Source organism: Notechis scutatus, chromosome 1 (genome assembly GCF_049901735.1).
Source record: "Notechis scutatus isolate UNSWTSFEM ecotype Mainland chromosome 1, rNotScu1.2, whole genome shotgun sequence".
Taxonomy (NCBI): domain Eukaryota; kingdom Metazoa; phylum Chordata; class Lepidosauria; order Squamata; family Elapidae; genus Notechis; species Notechis scutatus.
The window spans coordinates 322,984,590-323,001,533 of NC_142009.1; the positions used below are offsets into that span (position 1 = coordinate 322,984,590).

Genomic DNA, 16,944 nt, shown 5'->3' on the forward strand with positions numbered 1-16,944 from the left:
ACAATAGGATGGAAAACACAAAATTCATACTGGAACACTGGGCCCAATTTCAACCTAATTCTTTAGTGGTCTGGTGACAAATAAAGACTCCATTGGGGGATGCATCCTCAGTAAATAATTATTAGGCCACTTCTAAAATGTGGTTAACTAGGAAGGTTCCCTGGAGAAATCCACAATGCTGAGAAGGATGGAAGGAAAGAGGGGAAGAGATTGCTTGACTGCAGTGGCAATGAATGCACCACTGGGAGACCTGAAGGGACCATCTGGGCACAAATCATGTGGAAGAAGGTCAATCTGTGGCTAGTAAAAGTCAACAGCAACTTGATGGAATATAGTCAGTCGTAATCGGGAAGGGGGAATGAGCCTAGAGAGAGCAACAATTTGTCATCTTGCATCAGAATATTCCACAAAGGTAAAAGGTTCCCCTCGCACATACATGCTAGTCATTTCCGGCTCTAGGGGGCGGTGCTCATCTGCGTTACAAAGCCGAAGAGCCATCGCTGTCCGAAGACGTCTCCGTGGTCATGTGGCTGGCATGACTAAATGCTGAAGGCGCATGGAACGCTGTTACCTTCCCACTAAAGTGGTCCCTATTTTTCCACTTGCATTTTTACATGCTTTGGAACTGCTAGGTTGGCAGAAGCTGGGACAAGTAACTCCATTACATTACATCACTCCATTATGTGGCTCTAGGGATTTGAACTGCTGAATTGCTGACCTTTCTGATCGACAAGCTCAGCGTCTTAGCCACTGAGCCATACTTTTAACCAAAACCACTGTGATGTCCCTAAACCAGTACTTCCTCTGTCCTCTTAATGAAAAGTCTACTCTATGATGCTATAATCTTCCCATTGCAATATCCTACTCACCTTCCCTTTATATGGCAAACCAGTTTTGAACTGCTTCCGAGTATCTCTGGAATATTTTATGTCAATAAGTTGCTTCTGGACAGGGGTAGAGTCATCAAAGGTGACCTGCCTGCTCCCATCGGTGCTAGTTACTGTGGCCCAAATGTTCACAGTGCCTCTGAAATGCTCGGGGATGTCTGCAGGCATCATGTCTTTTACACATATGTCAAAATCCGCAGAACCATCGATCTGCCAGAAATAATATGGAAAAAGGTGAACAATGAAAGAAGCTATATGTGCCTGTGGTAGTGGCAAGGGAAATATAACTACTGTGAATAGAAGGGACTCATTTGTCCCAGATGCCAACAACCCAAATCAGGAAAACCAAGATCTTCAGCCCTCCTATAGGACAGTGAAAATGGTGCCAGGAGATAAGAACAAATCTACGTAGAATCTGGCATTTAGCTCACTAGTTCAAATCCTTACCTCTGGGTAAATCCCAATTGTATGCTAATGCCAGCAAAACAATAGTTTATTTCCCTTTAAATAAGCATGTTGGTGAATAAACCACCAATTGAGATATGAATAATAGATGCTAGGAAGGGCATCTGTGGAGGGTGGGGAGTGTCCAGAAAGTCATGAGGCACCCATGAGCCTATAATTGAAATCCCATCCCATTTTAAAATGAAGCACTTGCCATCTTGAATTTCTGACCCTTCCTCATGGGCATCCCAAAATTCCCACTGGTGAAGAGAACCAGTAATATCACAGAGACCAGTAGTTTAGCTATTAGAATCACATTTCTGAACCGAATATGCGTTGCTCGTTACTCTTAATGTATTTCCTGACTTTAGACTTTGTATCAGACTGTAGAATTACGAAGCTCCAATTGTTGGAATTTCAAGGTTCCAAAAACTACATCTCTGCCTATCCCTGCTCTAGACAAACTTTAGACCATCTATTGTTGGCATGGCACAGACTAAGATATTGGGGACTATATCAGATTGGAATGGACGTTTCCTTTAGAAGAATTTTTCTATGCCACAAGAATGTGATCCCTGCTCCCAGAACCATGGGTGACTTTGTGGCCCTTTTTTTTGCACTTCCTTGGAACCCTCTCTAAAATTTAACACTGCAAATGCCAAAAACCAGAAGTGTCATTTCCTATCCCTTGAAGGGAAAATGGCTGTTTATATTCTAAAGTAGGCTCAACACGGTTTAGATATACCTAACAATCCATTCAAAAAAGAAAAGGGGTGAAAACAGTGAATCCAAATCTAATCCATGGATGTGGTCTGGCTTCACCCATGTTATATGACCATATGATCCACTGGAGTTGTAATTCTCTTTAAAACTGTTAAACATTATTCTGCAGTCACTAAAACGTGACCCATCCACCACCCATTGTTATTTAATCCCCCTTACTCACTTCAGTAGTTTTAAGGACAAGATGCCCCGATTCGTGTCTGTAGTACCCCACTCCATTTACTGTCATGTTGACAGTCAGCTTCCCTGTCACTGGCTTCCCAAATGTGTACCTGGAACAGAAGCTCAACAATTATTATTTTTAACTATTGCTTTTTCATTCCCAAGTTTAATTACATGCATGCAAAGCTTTCTGATACCCTGTCAGATAGTTTGAATCACTGAGTTTAGCCGACTGCTGTAACTTGCTGTGTTCCTCTCCAGACCTGTTGCCAAGATACTTTTTCTTCAAAGACAGTCAGAAAAAAGCTAAAAACGTTTGCATTTGCAGCAAAGGTCCCCAACCCTCCTTGCAGAAATTAAAGGGAGCCACAACTGGGAGTCATGTACCCAATTTGCCTAGCTGTTAAGTTTTGAGAGCAACAAACTAGGCAGTGCTGTTAGAATACTACAGAAATCAAAGATTAAAGGCACCCCATCCAATACTGAGAAGGACACAAAAAACAAACAAATCCAAGAGTTGGATTATTTTTCTGTTTCCACAGCTTATTGCTTGTGTCCAAAAGTAAAACAAGAATGTGTCAGGAAAGGGCTGCTCTTACTTATTTCTGTCATTACCTACATCTGTTGTTTGCTTCAGCACAGCACACATGACTTCAATATAGATTACCTCTGAGGGAAGATGGCCCTTGAAAGTTCTCCAGCTCACATTTAGTGACACAATGTTGATCATTTATTGCCCATTCCAAAAAACTTTTTCAAACTATACAGTTCAGAGGAATCACAGGGATGTCAACAGAAATTGCAGGAAGCCACTCAAGTGAGGAAAAGGAACCAGGCACGATCGCACTTACTTGGCATGGACAGTTCCCTTTTCACAAACCCCAAAATCCCGAATGTATTGTGGTGGATCAATACGCAGCTCAAACCTGGGTAAAACTAAAAGGAGGAGAAAAAGTATGTGAGAACAATTTGGGAATCTGACTGTGATTAGAAGTAGCATGAGTGAGACTATCAGGAAATCTTAACCTAAAAGTAAGAAAGCAGTTGAACTGAGAAATGAGAAAAGTGGACTAAAATAAGGGTAGAGAGCTCCATAAGAGATCTATTATATAAAGAGATTTACAATAGACATGGGACTGTTGGAAATCTCACCTAACTAGTGTCTACACAGTAAACTTAATAGATCCCTAGCAATCAACTATCTATTTGGGTAATCCAGTTTGACACCATGCCATAGCATAGCTGGAATAAAAAATCCCAAAAATGATTCATTAAAAAAATCCACAAAACGTAATGGTTCACTAAAGGAATCACATATTGTCTTCTATGCACAAAGTCCAACTCTTCCATTCCCATTTTAATCTTTTGAATTGTCTTGCTTTTTAAATGTTTCACAACTAAAAGAAATAATTGAGCTGTAACATTAAGATAATCCAACTAAAGGGTAACTTTTTTTTTCAACTGTTTATAACTTCTGGCTGGATCACTTATTTTTCACAGCAGCTAATTACAGTGCCTTGCCCTCCCACCCAAAAATGGATCAGGCCTCTTTTTTTCAATTGGCGTAACTATTTGATTTCTTATTTTAGTGGGGGAAGAAAGACTGAAAACGTCATATGTTTAGGAGGCTTGTTGCTGCCAAATTCCCATGGAATAATTTCAAATGGTGTCCTGGTTTACTTTTTAAAATGATGTTAAAAACAACTATTATTTCTCAAAAAGCTGCAAATGATGTGAAATAAAGTGCTCAACCTAATGGAAATATTCTCCCTTTTTTGACTGATACTTTAAGACTAGTATTTTTCAAATTTGGCAACTTTAAAATGTGTGGACTTCAACTCCCATGCTGGCTGGAGATTTCTGGGAGTTGAAGTACACATCTTAAAGTTGCCAAGTTTGAAAACACTGCTAGACCAGGAACCTTCTAGCTTTTTCAGATTTCAAGACTGAATTAAATTTAAACATTCAATTAAAAATTTAATTAAAGAAAAAGTTCCCAGAACACCCAATCAAAAGGCAAAGCTCTAATGATGGAAAATTGGCTGTGTTTAAACAAACTTTCCCCCTCTCCAATCAAGTTCTTGTGGAATCCGCCAAACATAATCTGAAAAGGTCTTGGACTAAACAACTGGTCACTCATGAAAAATGAGCCTTCATTCAATAATAAACAGTGTGGGAGGAGAGTCTACATTATCTACATTAGCCAACAATCAGAAGGAATCTAGTAGCCACTCTATGCAACAGAGAAAGCAAGGTGAAAGCATGAAAGCTTCTGCATTTTAATAAAATGTGTTACTTTGAAAGATGCTTCCATTTCCTATCTGATTTTAACTTTAGTAAGGAGATGAAGTGTTGCAGATATAAAAGGTAGTCCTCGACTTACAACAGTTCATTTAGTGACCAAAGTTACGATGACACTGAAAAATGTGACAAATTGACAAATTTTTCACACTTACGATCTTTGCAGAATCCCCATGACCATGTGATCAAAATTCAGATGCTTGATAACCAGTTCATTTTTATGACCACTGCTGTGTCCCAAGGTCATGTGATTTTCTGTGACCTTTTGACAAGCAAACTCAATGGGGACGCCAGATTCACTTAAAAGCCGGGTTACTAACTTGTCAACAGCAATGATTCATATAACAACTGTGGCAAGAAAGGTCATAACATGAGACAAAATTCTCTTTAACAAATGTCTCATTTAACAATAGAAATTTTGGGCTCAATTGTAAGTTGAGGACTGTCTGTATTTCCAGCTTGCTGAAATAAATACAATGCTGCTATTAAGTTTGCGCTCCTCATGTTCCTCAAGCAAGGCTTGATGGGATTCATATAGTATGGCATATTTACATGTTGGTGTGACTGAAAGAATCCCCTTCCTTTCCCTTCCCTTTCCCTTCCTTCCTTCCTTCTTTCTTTCCTTCCTTCCTTTTTTATTTGCTGTTTCAATTCAGCAGAGCTACTTCAAAAGACATGCATATGTTGTTTTAAAATAAAAGGACTGAAATTCTAATGTCTTATACAGTACAAAGTAAAAAGTAACAAAAGTTACTATAAAAAATAAGGCCACTGAGACAGAAGATTCAAGCATACATTAAGGATCTAAAAAAATCATCATAAATCCTCCATTAAGCCTTCCTTAAAAAGCAAGGTTTAAATGGTTCTCCTATTCTGAAATTCTGATTTCAGATTCTAAGCTATTTCAAGCGTGCAAGGCTACATGCTGAGATGCTAAATTAGTTTCAGAAATGGATTTTTGAATGAAATAAGGTTGGAAAATATGGAAAAAATACAGACGAAGCTAGATATTATATTCCCCATTTGGAAATGATAAAACAAGCATAGAATGGAATTTAATAACTAGAAATTGCAATAAGCTTACACAACTAATGAAAAGCAATCAGATATTATTAATGGCTTATTCAAAAAACAAATGGATTTTAAAATCTGGTAGAACTTCCTGAGATTATTTGTAGCACTTTTCCAAGACTTTTGATTTCCAAAGCAAGCCTTTCTAACATGAAAGTTTATAAATGTCTAGAGAATATTAATAAGCATAACTGACAATGAACATTGCCATCACAGGTCAGAATGGGGACATTACATCTAGCAAGACAGAGAAGCTGTTTATCCGTTAACATCTAGGCTGCCAAGATCTGGAGTAGTCATTTGACTTTTCAACAACAATTTGAGCAGTCATTTAACTTTTTAATTGTTTTGATGGCTTTAATTATTCCTCATTTGTCCACCATACTAAGTCTGAATATGAATGAATATAAATATTACTGACAACCACAATAGGTATAATAATAATAACCTAAGCACCACCAACACAACAACTTTTTTCAGAAACTGTTTATATAGGAACAGCTATAGTGGGGGCTTCAATTGCATGGCTCCAGGTGCCATCTTTATTGTTTTGACCCTACTCCACTGACGCTCATAAGCTTTAGACTTACTCAAACATGATTATGACATCTCAAAAATAGTGTGTTTTCAAAACAAATTCTATCAGCTCTGCTATTCACTCACCATATTTTTGAACTTCAAATGATTTGTTGTATGTGTATTCTTGCATTTCTACAAATATAAACCATTCTCCAAACACTGGTTGATCAGACAAAGGGAAACTCATGTTGAGGATGCCTGCCAAAGGAAAGGAAGATCAGAGGAGATGAGCTACATTGGTGGCCCACTTTCCTTAGGGATCACAACCAGAAAATAGAAGAGCCAAAGGATTCATCCTTATTTCTTTAATCAATTTGCATCTCACCCTTTCTCTTTGAAGCTCTGGGCAGTGGGATGCTCAGTTGTGACAGTCTAAAACTCACCACAACAAATTGGCTTGAGGTTTTTCCATTCTACCATCCGAGACCCTCGGGGATCCTAGGAAAAGAGATTCATTTCTTATATTGGTCTTAGTTACCAATATCTCAATATCTTTCTTATTACAACATTTGAAAATGCAAAAATAACTCTCCAGAACCTGAGGGGAATATGTATAAGTTTACACATTCCCTCAATGAGATGAGTGGCATCAAAGTCTAATAATAAGTAAAAAATAAAAATACATCACAATTTTTGCTTAGTGGGATAAGTGGACTCAGCCACTAACATTTATAAGCCATGGCACAGCATAGATGAATAGAGATAACAGCACTTTTTAAAATGAATTATAATTAAGGAAATTTTGGCACACACTGTTAACATGTAAACCAGATTTATATTTACTTGACTCTAACAACTTATTATATATAAACAGAAACTTATCGTATGTGCCCACATTTCTTTCTTTAACTGAATGAGGTAGGGCCTGTTCCAGTGAGGGTGAGCCTATGACATGTGCCTCAAAAGTGACACGGCACAATGTTTTGGGTGACATGCCAGCATTCATCAGCAGAATAACATTATAACATAATTTCACCATCACTGGTCGGTGCCAAGCATTTCCTTGAAAATGATAGTGAAGGTAATTAGGCCATTGTGTTCATTTTTTAGCAGGAAAACTAATTCCTCATGTAAAACTTTTATAGAAGTTTGAAAGTATTGTGTGTGTGGAGGGGAGAAATCAGGGCATCCACTAAAGGTCAAAAAGTCAACATGGCATCTTGCCATCAAAACCTCATCCCCTTTTTATAGGCATTGCACATTCAATGGTCTAAAAGGGTCCTTCCATCTTAATTTTATCAATGTCTCTGTAAACACTCCCGAAGAAAATACTCTAATGGTTTGGCCTTAGGGTCCTGATAGATACTCACCAGCACATAAGCTTCAATCTGAAAGAAAACATAGAGAGAATTAAATAACTTTATTCCACTAGGCATTGTGGCACTAAACCCAAGCTTATTTAATTATTTTGTTTTTAAAAAACTATTCAAAAGTTGGGCCAAAGCTAGTTGGGCAGTTCCTAATAAAACGCTTCTAAAAAATACAATTTAAGTAAAAGCATATACAGCAAAATGTAAATAAAAATACTACATAAACTAGGCAGCTGCAAATCGGTAACTCAAAATCTAAAGTAATATGAAATAAAGTACAATTAAAACCTGGATTAAAAAAAAACTGGGAAAATGAAGAAGTCTTCACCTGGTGTGGAAATTTATTTATTTGTTTGTTTAATTTATTGAAATGTAATGAAAGGAAGCTAATGTGAGCACCAGTCAAGCCTTTCTGATGAGATAATTCATAAGTAGGGTGCCCACACACAAAAAACTCTTTCCCCTTTGTAGAGATCCACCTCAACTCCTTGGATGGCTTTCCTTTTTCAAAATTAGAAAAAAATATCTTTGTTATGGGAAAGTGCCAACATGTCTTTTCTAAACAAATTGCTTTATTTTATCTGACATACAGGTAAGTTCTCTTTAACAACCACAATTGGAGTCAGCAATTCCACTGCTAAGTGACACAGTCCTTAAGTAAGATATCACATGACTCTGATGTACTTACATCATCACTTCCGCTGCAGTTGTTAAACAAATCACTGCAGGTTGTCAAGCAAGACTGCATGCCCTCAATTTGAGATTTTACTGCTGACTCTGCTTATTGAAAGCCAGTTGTGAAGCATGCAAATGGTGATCACATGACTGTGGGACACTGCAACTACTGTAAATAGCCCGTAGTTGCAAAAGACCCAAATGATGATGGAGATGCTGCTATAGTCATAAATGCAAGGATGGGTCACAAAATTACTTTTTCATCGCCACTGTAACTTCGAATGATCACTAAACAGGGTAATTGTTATGTGAGGTCTACTTGTATTCTTCTCTACTCCAATAGCAGTCTCCCAAATTTCCCCCACTGGCTGTCAGCCAAGATCCTTCTCAAATGAAATGAATCTAGTCCAGTGTTTCTCAACTGCATAAGATGTGCAGACTTCAACTCCCAGAATTCTCCAGCCAGATGCACTGATCCAGCCTATTTGCATGAAATACGGATTCTTAAGTCTCAAGCTTAGGGAAATCCTTACCTTCTCGTTGATTGGTCGCAAATCTGGGTTCACGGTAAACAGATTGATCAGCACTAAAAAAGAAAAGAAAAATATAATCAGGGAGAATCGGAATGGCTCCAGCACAAAACATCAGGCTCCTGTGGACTCAATCAATGCTCCCATGCAATGCTCTCACCTTTCTGTTTTGGTCTGTACACTGGCTTATCTGTCTGAATGAAGACTGAAGCGCCTTTGCTATCAATAGTCACAGTAGTATAGTTGTGGAAGATGTAGCCCTCCTCGGCCAAGTGATGGTTGCCCCACACTTTTACCTGAGCCTGGCCCCGAAGTCCTGAGGGAACCTAGGAGACAAATCCAGGATGGAGGTTGGATTTATGACTATTATTCTTGGGCAGAACTAATTTTAGCACAGAATCTAAAAATGTAACACTGAATAAGTTCCCTGTCCTTTTTAACAGCTTAGATCAGTGTTCCTCAACCTTGGCAATTTTAAATGGACTTCAATTCCCAGAATTCCCCAGCCAGCATGATTAACTGGGGAATTTTAGAAGATGAAATCCACCCATCTTAAATTTGCTAAGGTTTAGAGAAACATTAGTTCAGATCAATAGGAATGTAAATTCCAAGAAGATTTGGCAAAGCGTTTTCACAGTCAATCTGGACCTCTTGCTCCTTAATTTCTCCACTACTGCTTTTCCAAACATTCACTCACCATATTCTTTCCATGTTCTTTCTACATTCTTATTATAGGCAATACATTTTGTTTTCTTGCCTCTCCCTTCATTTTTCCAAGACAGAGAAATCCTGAATTTGGGACCCTTGTGGGTTTTCTATCTGAGGATACAACCCTATGGCATCACTTTAGATCAGAAACAGAGAACTCCATTTCCTCAAGAATTATCTGTTGGTGATTTAAGGCTGGGCGAAGAACCTAAAGCAAGCAAAGACTAGAATCCAAAGTGGACAGGACCACAAATTCTCTTTTTTCTAACATCTTCTTTCTCAGCAAAAGGGGAAGATAGTTCTTGCCATATTTCTAGCATGATTGCTCAGAAAAGGTGCTTTAAATTAACCTACAGGTTACCTATACTCATAGAGCTATAGGTAACTCATTCCTAGTTTGTTAATATATCATAAATAAAACATGCGGCTTGTAAAACTTCAGTGAAGCTTTCTCCAACCTGTCACTCTTCAATCATTTTGACTGGAGTTCCTACGAGCCTAGGAATAAGAAACATGGAAAGTATGCTCCAAAATACCTGAAGACCAATGGCTCAGAAATGGTTGAATTAACTGAATTGTAAGAAAGAGTAATGAGCTTTTCTCAGCAATATCACGCATGAATAAATGGACAACATTTTTGGAATGAATGTATACTTTATTGGGGTGGATAGAAATTTGTTCTCGTAAAACTTCTTCATTATAAAGCAGGAAAAAAAGCAAGAAAAAATACACACCCATTGTATTGTACATGCTGTTTCTTTCCAAATGCTAGCCTAGATATTTGTATAGAAATCAACATAATTCTAAGAGCACAATCTGACAAGCACTTAAGATCTGTCAACAACTATATAAGTTCAGATTCCCTAATACATTAGACAGGCAACATAACCTACTCTGCAAGATTCTAACTCCAACAAGCAAAGCAAAAGCAGTATATAAACATGGCCTAATGCAGGAATGGGGTTGCTAACATATTCAGAGCATGGAATTCAGTTCAAATTTGGCTTCTGCAGGACCCAGAAGTGGACTGTCTGTTTAAGCAAAACAGAGCAGCTTAACCTATATATCAGAAGCAGATCAACAGTCATTTTCAAGGTGTTCCAGCAACCGCAAACTCTGCTACAACTACAAACAGCAGCAGTATTTCACTGCGGAGGCTAGGTTAAGACTGGACCAGAGCAGAGATGGTCAACGATAGGTCCCCCATCTGAACTCTTGGCAATGGCTGAAGGAGTTGGTATGTGCTGTTTTGAAAGAACTCGCATTCAGAGATGCTGCCAAGGAATGTGTGGTCTTAAGTCTCAGCCACACTGAAGAAATGCTGCAGTCGCTGTTGCCAAGGCTCCAGACCAAGTTCAGAGTAAACCCCCTTCCTTGAGCAACAAAAATTAATGGGACTGGCACACACTTCACTCACGCAAGCAGTATTAGAAGAGAGCTAAGATGAAGCACAAAAGCCTGGAAGGAGTGGGAGAAATGTTGGAACAATCCAAAAGATGTCCTGTGAAACTGATGGTTTAAATGACAAAGGAAGATTTCTTTTCGGGCACAAGGGCACACAACGTTGTCACCTGTTATCCTAAAAGCGAAAAGCAGCCATTCAATTCCACAAGCTTCTATTAAGCTGCGAGTACCTGATAGTCCCAACTAAGTTATAAGAACTCACCTTAAGCTTGATTGTTCCTTTACCTGCAAGATAAAGGAAAAGGGGTTAAGAATCATTATTTTTCTCCCACTGAAGTCCCATAAAGCTAAATATTTTGACTATTTTCCTATTTTAGTACAAATGGGCAGCAAAACCTAGCATGGATATTCAGCAAATGTGTTTGTTCTGGCGATAATTGCCAGTTCAGTTAAACTTGCCCATAAATGCTCCATTTGCAATTGCTGGAAGAGGAAAGGACATGCAAGCACCTTGTGTGGGACGCAACAAGAGTCAAAAGCAGCTGTTTGCGGCAAAGATGACAACAGAAAACAGCTGCTATCAACAAAGCCTTTTGGAAGCTACAATTTTAAAGCTTCTTCAGTTCTCATACAGTTGTGAAAAATTTTGCTGGCATATGACACTTAGATAATGGAATTACTTATAAAGTACATGATTCACTTTGAAATGGTACATTTCAAGGGTATTTTTAAATAATTGACACACAAGTAGCCAAAGAAAGATGGTCCATGGCTTTCCGGTTTTAATTTTAGGAATGTTGGCCTGCATCATAGTAGTAGAGTTGTTTGTAATCTCTACTTTTGAATTACAGTATGAGTCACAAAAATATTTAAATTTTAATGGCATCTTCTTTCCTAGAACTGAAAGACAGATTTCGGGACCACAAGCATCCTTACAGAAAATAAATTATAGCAGATTATTTAAAAAGGGAATTAGGTGAGGGAGATATACTGTACAGTATCTGGGAACAGTGTTTAACATTTTAGGCTATAATCCCATGCCTGCGTTTCTGAAAGTAAATCCCATTAAGAACAGTAGGACTTATTTCTGGGAAAAAAATAAGCACAGTAATTTTTTTTTGCTTACTGTTGTTTTGTAAAATAATTTACCCATTTCCCACAATGCTCAGTTTAGATTTTTGTGGCAGAACTATAGCCTAGACAACCATAGTAATGTGGTAAAGTCGCACTACTTTATGAACTGACATTGCTAATATTTGGCTTTCTGAATATTGTTACTTACTTCTAAATTTGCATTAAGGACATTAGAAGAAATATAGAATGAGACAAAATGGTACAAGTAGCTCTAAAAACATCTAAAACCCTAGTCCTTTACAATCAGGAAAACTCACACTTAAATCTAGGTGATACATATTTGTATCACTAAATGAAATGCTGATCTTGTATTCTTAATATTTTGTAACTAAATGAAATGCTGATCTTGTATTCTTAATATTTTGTAACTATGTGAGAAATAAGCTCCAGATTTCTCACATATTTCTATGTGAGAAATAAGCTCCAAATAAGCTCACAGCACCCTCAGCCTCCGTTTCTCTGTCAGAGGCCTTCAGGAAAGGCCTCTACAGCCAAGAAACAAGCTCTGGATTGACGCATGTGGCACACACACCCCCAGCCTAGTTTCGCCATCAGAGGCCTTTCCTGAAGTGAAACGGAGGCCGGGGGTGATGTGTGCAAGCGGCCGCAGAAGTGGGCCAGCAAGGTGAGGCAGATGTCGGGGTGTGCGAGGCCTGGTTGCAACTATCCGAAAGTAAGTAGCTCCACCCCCCGCATCCCCATCCTAGCTTGATTTTTACCGATGCACCCCACCCCACTCCGTGCAACCAGGTGCGAGGATCTTAACTAGGGCTTATTTTGGGGATAGGGTTTATATTTGGTCCACATATAAAAATCAAGGTAGGTCTTATTTTTGGGAAAACACAGTATCATTCAATTATGTACCGCATACATAAATGGCAGCCTACCAAGAATTGCTCCATGGGCATGAGCTACCATCTCTCCTTTGACTACGAGTTGGACCTGGACCGTTGTCTCCCTGACTGGATTAAAAATAGTCACACTAATGGATTCTTCCACACCTGATCGGAAAACAGAAGGCACTGCAATCAAGTAGCCCCTGGAAAAAGGGAAAAAAATAAAAAGCCATCATTATGAAAAGAACATCATTCACAATGTATTTTTCGTAAAACGGATCCTCCCATCTGTAGGGATGCGCAGAAGAGAAGGATGGGAAAAAAGAGAGAGAGATTTCACTGCAAGGAAAAGTTGTGTTTATCTTGGAAGCTATTGTATAGACTTCAGGATTATTCCAAACAAGTTATCTGGAAAAAGAAAGACTGGTGAAAACGAAGCAGAGGCTGTAATAACCATCCATTATCCCAAGGATTTTGTACAGTAACACAGATGGGAGGCAGTGCTAACATTTCTCATTTGCTATAGGGAGGAAAAGCAAGAAACAATAAAACTAGATTGATGCTCTCAAACTGACCTGACTGCTTTTCTTAATTTCTTTCCCTCCCTCTCTCTCAAACACACACATAAATACACAGAGTCCAGGATGTACAAAAGATCTGTAAAAAAAAAAAACCTTCTATAAAGACTATTAGGTAATAGATAGGGACTCCGAAACATTTCATGAGGGAGGTTGGAATTTGAGAGTACATGATTGCATTAAAGGATGAAGGAAACCTGAATGGATACTCAAGAAGTCTTGCATCCCTCTTGATCTTATTCCCCGCCCCCCCTTGAGTAAAAAATAATTCTGCTTTTATGGAAAGAATCTTAAAGGTCCCTTGTTGCTATTTAAATTGTCCTGTTGGATCTCCTGGGCATGGTCATACTTATCAAGTTTTTATCTATTGTTTCATTCTTCTGGCATAAGACCAGAAGCATTCTCTATCTTCTGTTACAAGGCTAAGATGGTATGCGTTAACTACTCACAGTGCTCTTTAGAGCTTCACAAATGGCTGAACAATATTTTCAGGTTCTTGCAGAATTATTTATGCCCTCCTCATGACATCATGATATCCATCAACTTCCCTCACCCGCTCTACCGCTCTCCAAAGACTCTTCACGGAGGACAGCTCTTCACGTCACATGCTTTAAAACATATTTTAAGTAGTTGTTTCATTTTGGCCCAGCCCTTGGGTCTCTCTAACTGGAGATTAATAGGCACCCCAGGGGTTGAGGGTCATGCTATTTTATAGCTCCCAACCCTGTCTTTTTTCAAATTCCAACTCTTGTGTTTCTTCCTCAGCAGGATGCATTGCCATGGAGATCCCATTACAACTCTGCAAAAGTTCAGCTCTCTTGGGTGTGCATCATGCAGATTGTGTTGGGCATGCTAAGAACCAAGGGAGGGTAGGAGATAGTGTGTTTTCCTCATATTACCAAGCTAAAAACATATAGTTTATTTTCTAATTGTAATCTTTGGCCATGTTTTCCGTATCAGGAGTGGGTGGGATGGAGAGAGAGAGAGGAATAAAAAATACATCTGCTTCTATTAGGCAAACAGCTGTGAGTGGCCACATCCACTGTGGGTGATGATCCCATATGCAGAACACATGTAGTTTCAAATTCTTCTTCCAATATGCTGTCATTGTCTTGCAAAGGCCATTGTTCTGCTCCTAAAAGTAGCAGCACTGTTAATCTTTTTGTAAGTTGGAGCACTTCTGACATTTTTTTGCTTAGGGCTTAGAAAGAGAATGCACATTGCCCAGAAATGCAGCCACAAATGCTAGGACAGCATCTGACTTGCTAACTATTTGACAGATCTTAAAAGGAAAGGTATTGCCTTTGGAATCTGTACACACTAAAGCATTTAGTCATTGAGAAGGAATTGCCAAGGCATCGTAAGAACTTAACTTTGCATTGTACCAGCTTGATGTGCCTTTACTACATCATAAAACAGAGCAAAGTTTATTAACTTTCCTTTGAGAATTAGGCAATATTCACCAGTGCCCCAGCTTGTAAGAAATAGATCTGTTGCCAGGATTTTAAAAAAATGTACAAAGAGGGTCTCAGAATTTAAAGCTTACACACTCAGCTTAGAAATAACTTTGAAAAATGTCATGTGCTCCTCACAAAGGAAGTGTCAGAGGCTGGTTAATACTTAACATTTGTTAAGGAGTTACAACCAAGCAGCCTGGTGTGACAAACATGGTTGTAGGGTAAAGGGGGGGAGAGAAATAGCATGCAATTATTTTTGTATAATTTATCATAGGCAATGATTTTTGCATCTCAGGAAAACAAAAGTACTTGCTAGCCACCAAAGAAATCTTGCATTTCACAAGTTATACTTTCTGCATCTTCTCCCAGAAGTGTATGATTTGATTGCTTATTGTACCCTATGACTATTATTAAGTGTTGTACCTGATGGTTCTGGACTCTTGACGAATGTATCTTTTCTTTTATGTATACTGGGGAGCATTTGCACCAAGACAAATTCCTTGTGTGTCCAATCACACTTGGCCAATAAAAGTATTCTATTCTATTCTCTCCTTCTAGTTAGCCAATGAATGTTCATCTGAACTGACTCTCAGTTTAGCTACATACCCCATGCTTCTGTTATCAAAGCAGTCAGACCATTTTGAAACAAGGCAGCCTGGAGAACCCAGCACAATTGGTGACCTACTACAAGAAGCGCTTTTCAAATGTTATACAATCCACCCCAGAAGAGTGATGTGAAAACCCTCCCCGGCTCCCCTTGCTTGCTTTTTGATGCTACCAACATCAGATGGCAAGGGCAGAATTAGGCCAGATTTGAATTTTTCTAACTTCAATCCCTGAATTAGACCCCCCCAATCGGATTGTTTGGTTCGAAACAGGAGGAAGAAGAAACATCAAACCCACCCCTATTCTAAGCCTGGGAACATAGTTTTAACATTTGTTAAACTGATAAACCTTACTGTTAAGGACAGCAAAGAATAAAAGTAAACAGCGTGCAACTTTCTATGGACCACAACTCATCTCGCATAGGACCGGACGGGCGGGGAGGGGGGTTTTTCCAAACATTTCTGTAAAACCTACTCGCAAACCTACTCGTGTGTGTGCGTGTGTGTGTGTGCGTGTGAACGCGCGTGCATTGCACAAATGATAACCTTCCTCTTCGGATGCCCCTGACCTTCGCAACCGGGAGATTTCCAGAAAGGCAGGAGGCGGTCAAGGAACTCTCTCTGCTTATGCCTCACGACCACCCCGGCAAGCAGAAGTCCTACTCAGAAATACTCTTCCTGGCGCGGGAGGCTCGGGTTGAAAGGAAAGACAAGGCGGAGAAGGAGCGAGGCGGAGCGGAGCCGTTGCTCGGTGCGCTTTGTTCAGGGAATGGCATCCCGAGGGCTGCGCGTAGGCTACTCACTGCCTGGGCGGGCTCGGGGCGCCGATCTCGCCGAAGCTGCACAAGGGCAGGAGGAGCAGAAGAATCCGGCAGACGCGGCCGCCGGGCATGGCGCGCTGCGTCCGGGCGCCCTTTGTTCCCTCGGGACGGCCGGAGCAGGAGATGGAGCGGAAAGGGATGCAGACCGCGGCAGCCAGCAGACCGCGGCAGCCAGCAGCCGCCCCGTCCGAGCAGCGCCGGGCTTCTTCCCCGCAGGAGCAGCAGAGCGAGATTCCCAGCGACCAGCTCAGCCTCTCGCTCTGGCTGCCCGGCCCCGCAGCTCCGCCGGTGCCTTGCTTCTTCCGCAGCCCCGCCTCGATCCGGGAGCCCTGCCTAATACCTTCCCCCGCCCCGCCCCCGGCCCCTCCTCCGACCGCCCCGCGCCCCTCGGCTTTCCTTGGCTTGGGAGGGGGAGGGCAGAGCGGGCAGAGAAGAAGCGGCCGAGGATCGCCACTCCGGACCCCGGCCGGTGTTTGCTGGGTTGGCTGACCCACCAAGGCAGGAAAGAGGGCGCTGGGCTCGGTTGTGCTCGAAGGAGGAAAGTTTGCTCCGAGGGCCTCGGCGGCATCTTCCCCGCGCCTGCCTCGCTCTTTTCCAATCTCTGAAAGCGCTGAGCTCCGCTTCTAGCGTGGGGTTTCTCTGAGCAACTTTGAAGATGT

The 16,944-nt window shown here is 40.3% G+C and overlaps 1 protein-coding gene across 1 annotated transcript in view; it reads right to left on the bottom strand.

Annotated features, from left to right (window-relative positions):
• The window catches only part of CPAMD8 (C3 and PZP like alpha-2-macroglobulin domain containing 8), a 61,196-nt gene extending 44,607 nt beyond the window's left edge, over positions 1–16,589 (bottom strand). Inside the window, exons 1-11 of the mRNA XM_026670929.2 lie at positions 16,268–16,589; positions 12,876–13,027; positions 11,117–11,139; positions 8,903–9,068; positions 8,746–8,798; positions 7,538–7,555; positions 6,611–6,665; positions 6,312–6,425; positions 3,128–3,212; positions 2,278–2,386; positions 870–1,097 (exon numbers count right to left, since the gene is read on the bottom strand). Of these exons, the coding sequence (XP_026526714.2) occupies positions 870–1,097; positions 2,278–2,386; positions 3,128–3,212; positions 6,312–6,425; positions 6,611–6,665; positions 7,538–7,555; positions 8,746–8,798; positions 8,903–9,068; positions 11,117–11,139; positions 12,876–13,027; positions 16,268–16,356 (1,092 nt within the window). The 5' untranslated portion in view covers positions 16,357–16,589. The remainder of the gene's footprint in view (positions 1–869; positions 1,098–2,277; positions 2,387–3,127; positions 3,213–6,311; positions 6,426–6,610; positions 6,666–7,537; positions 7,556–8,745; positions 8,799–8,902; positions 9,069–11,116; positions 11,140–12,875; positions 13,028–16,267) is intronic.
• Positions 16,590–16,944: the final 355 nt, after the last annotated feature.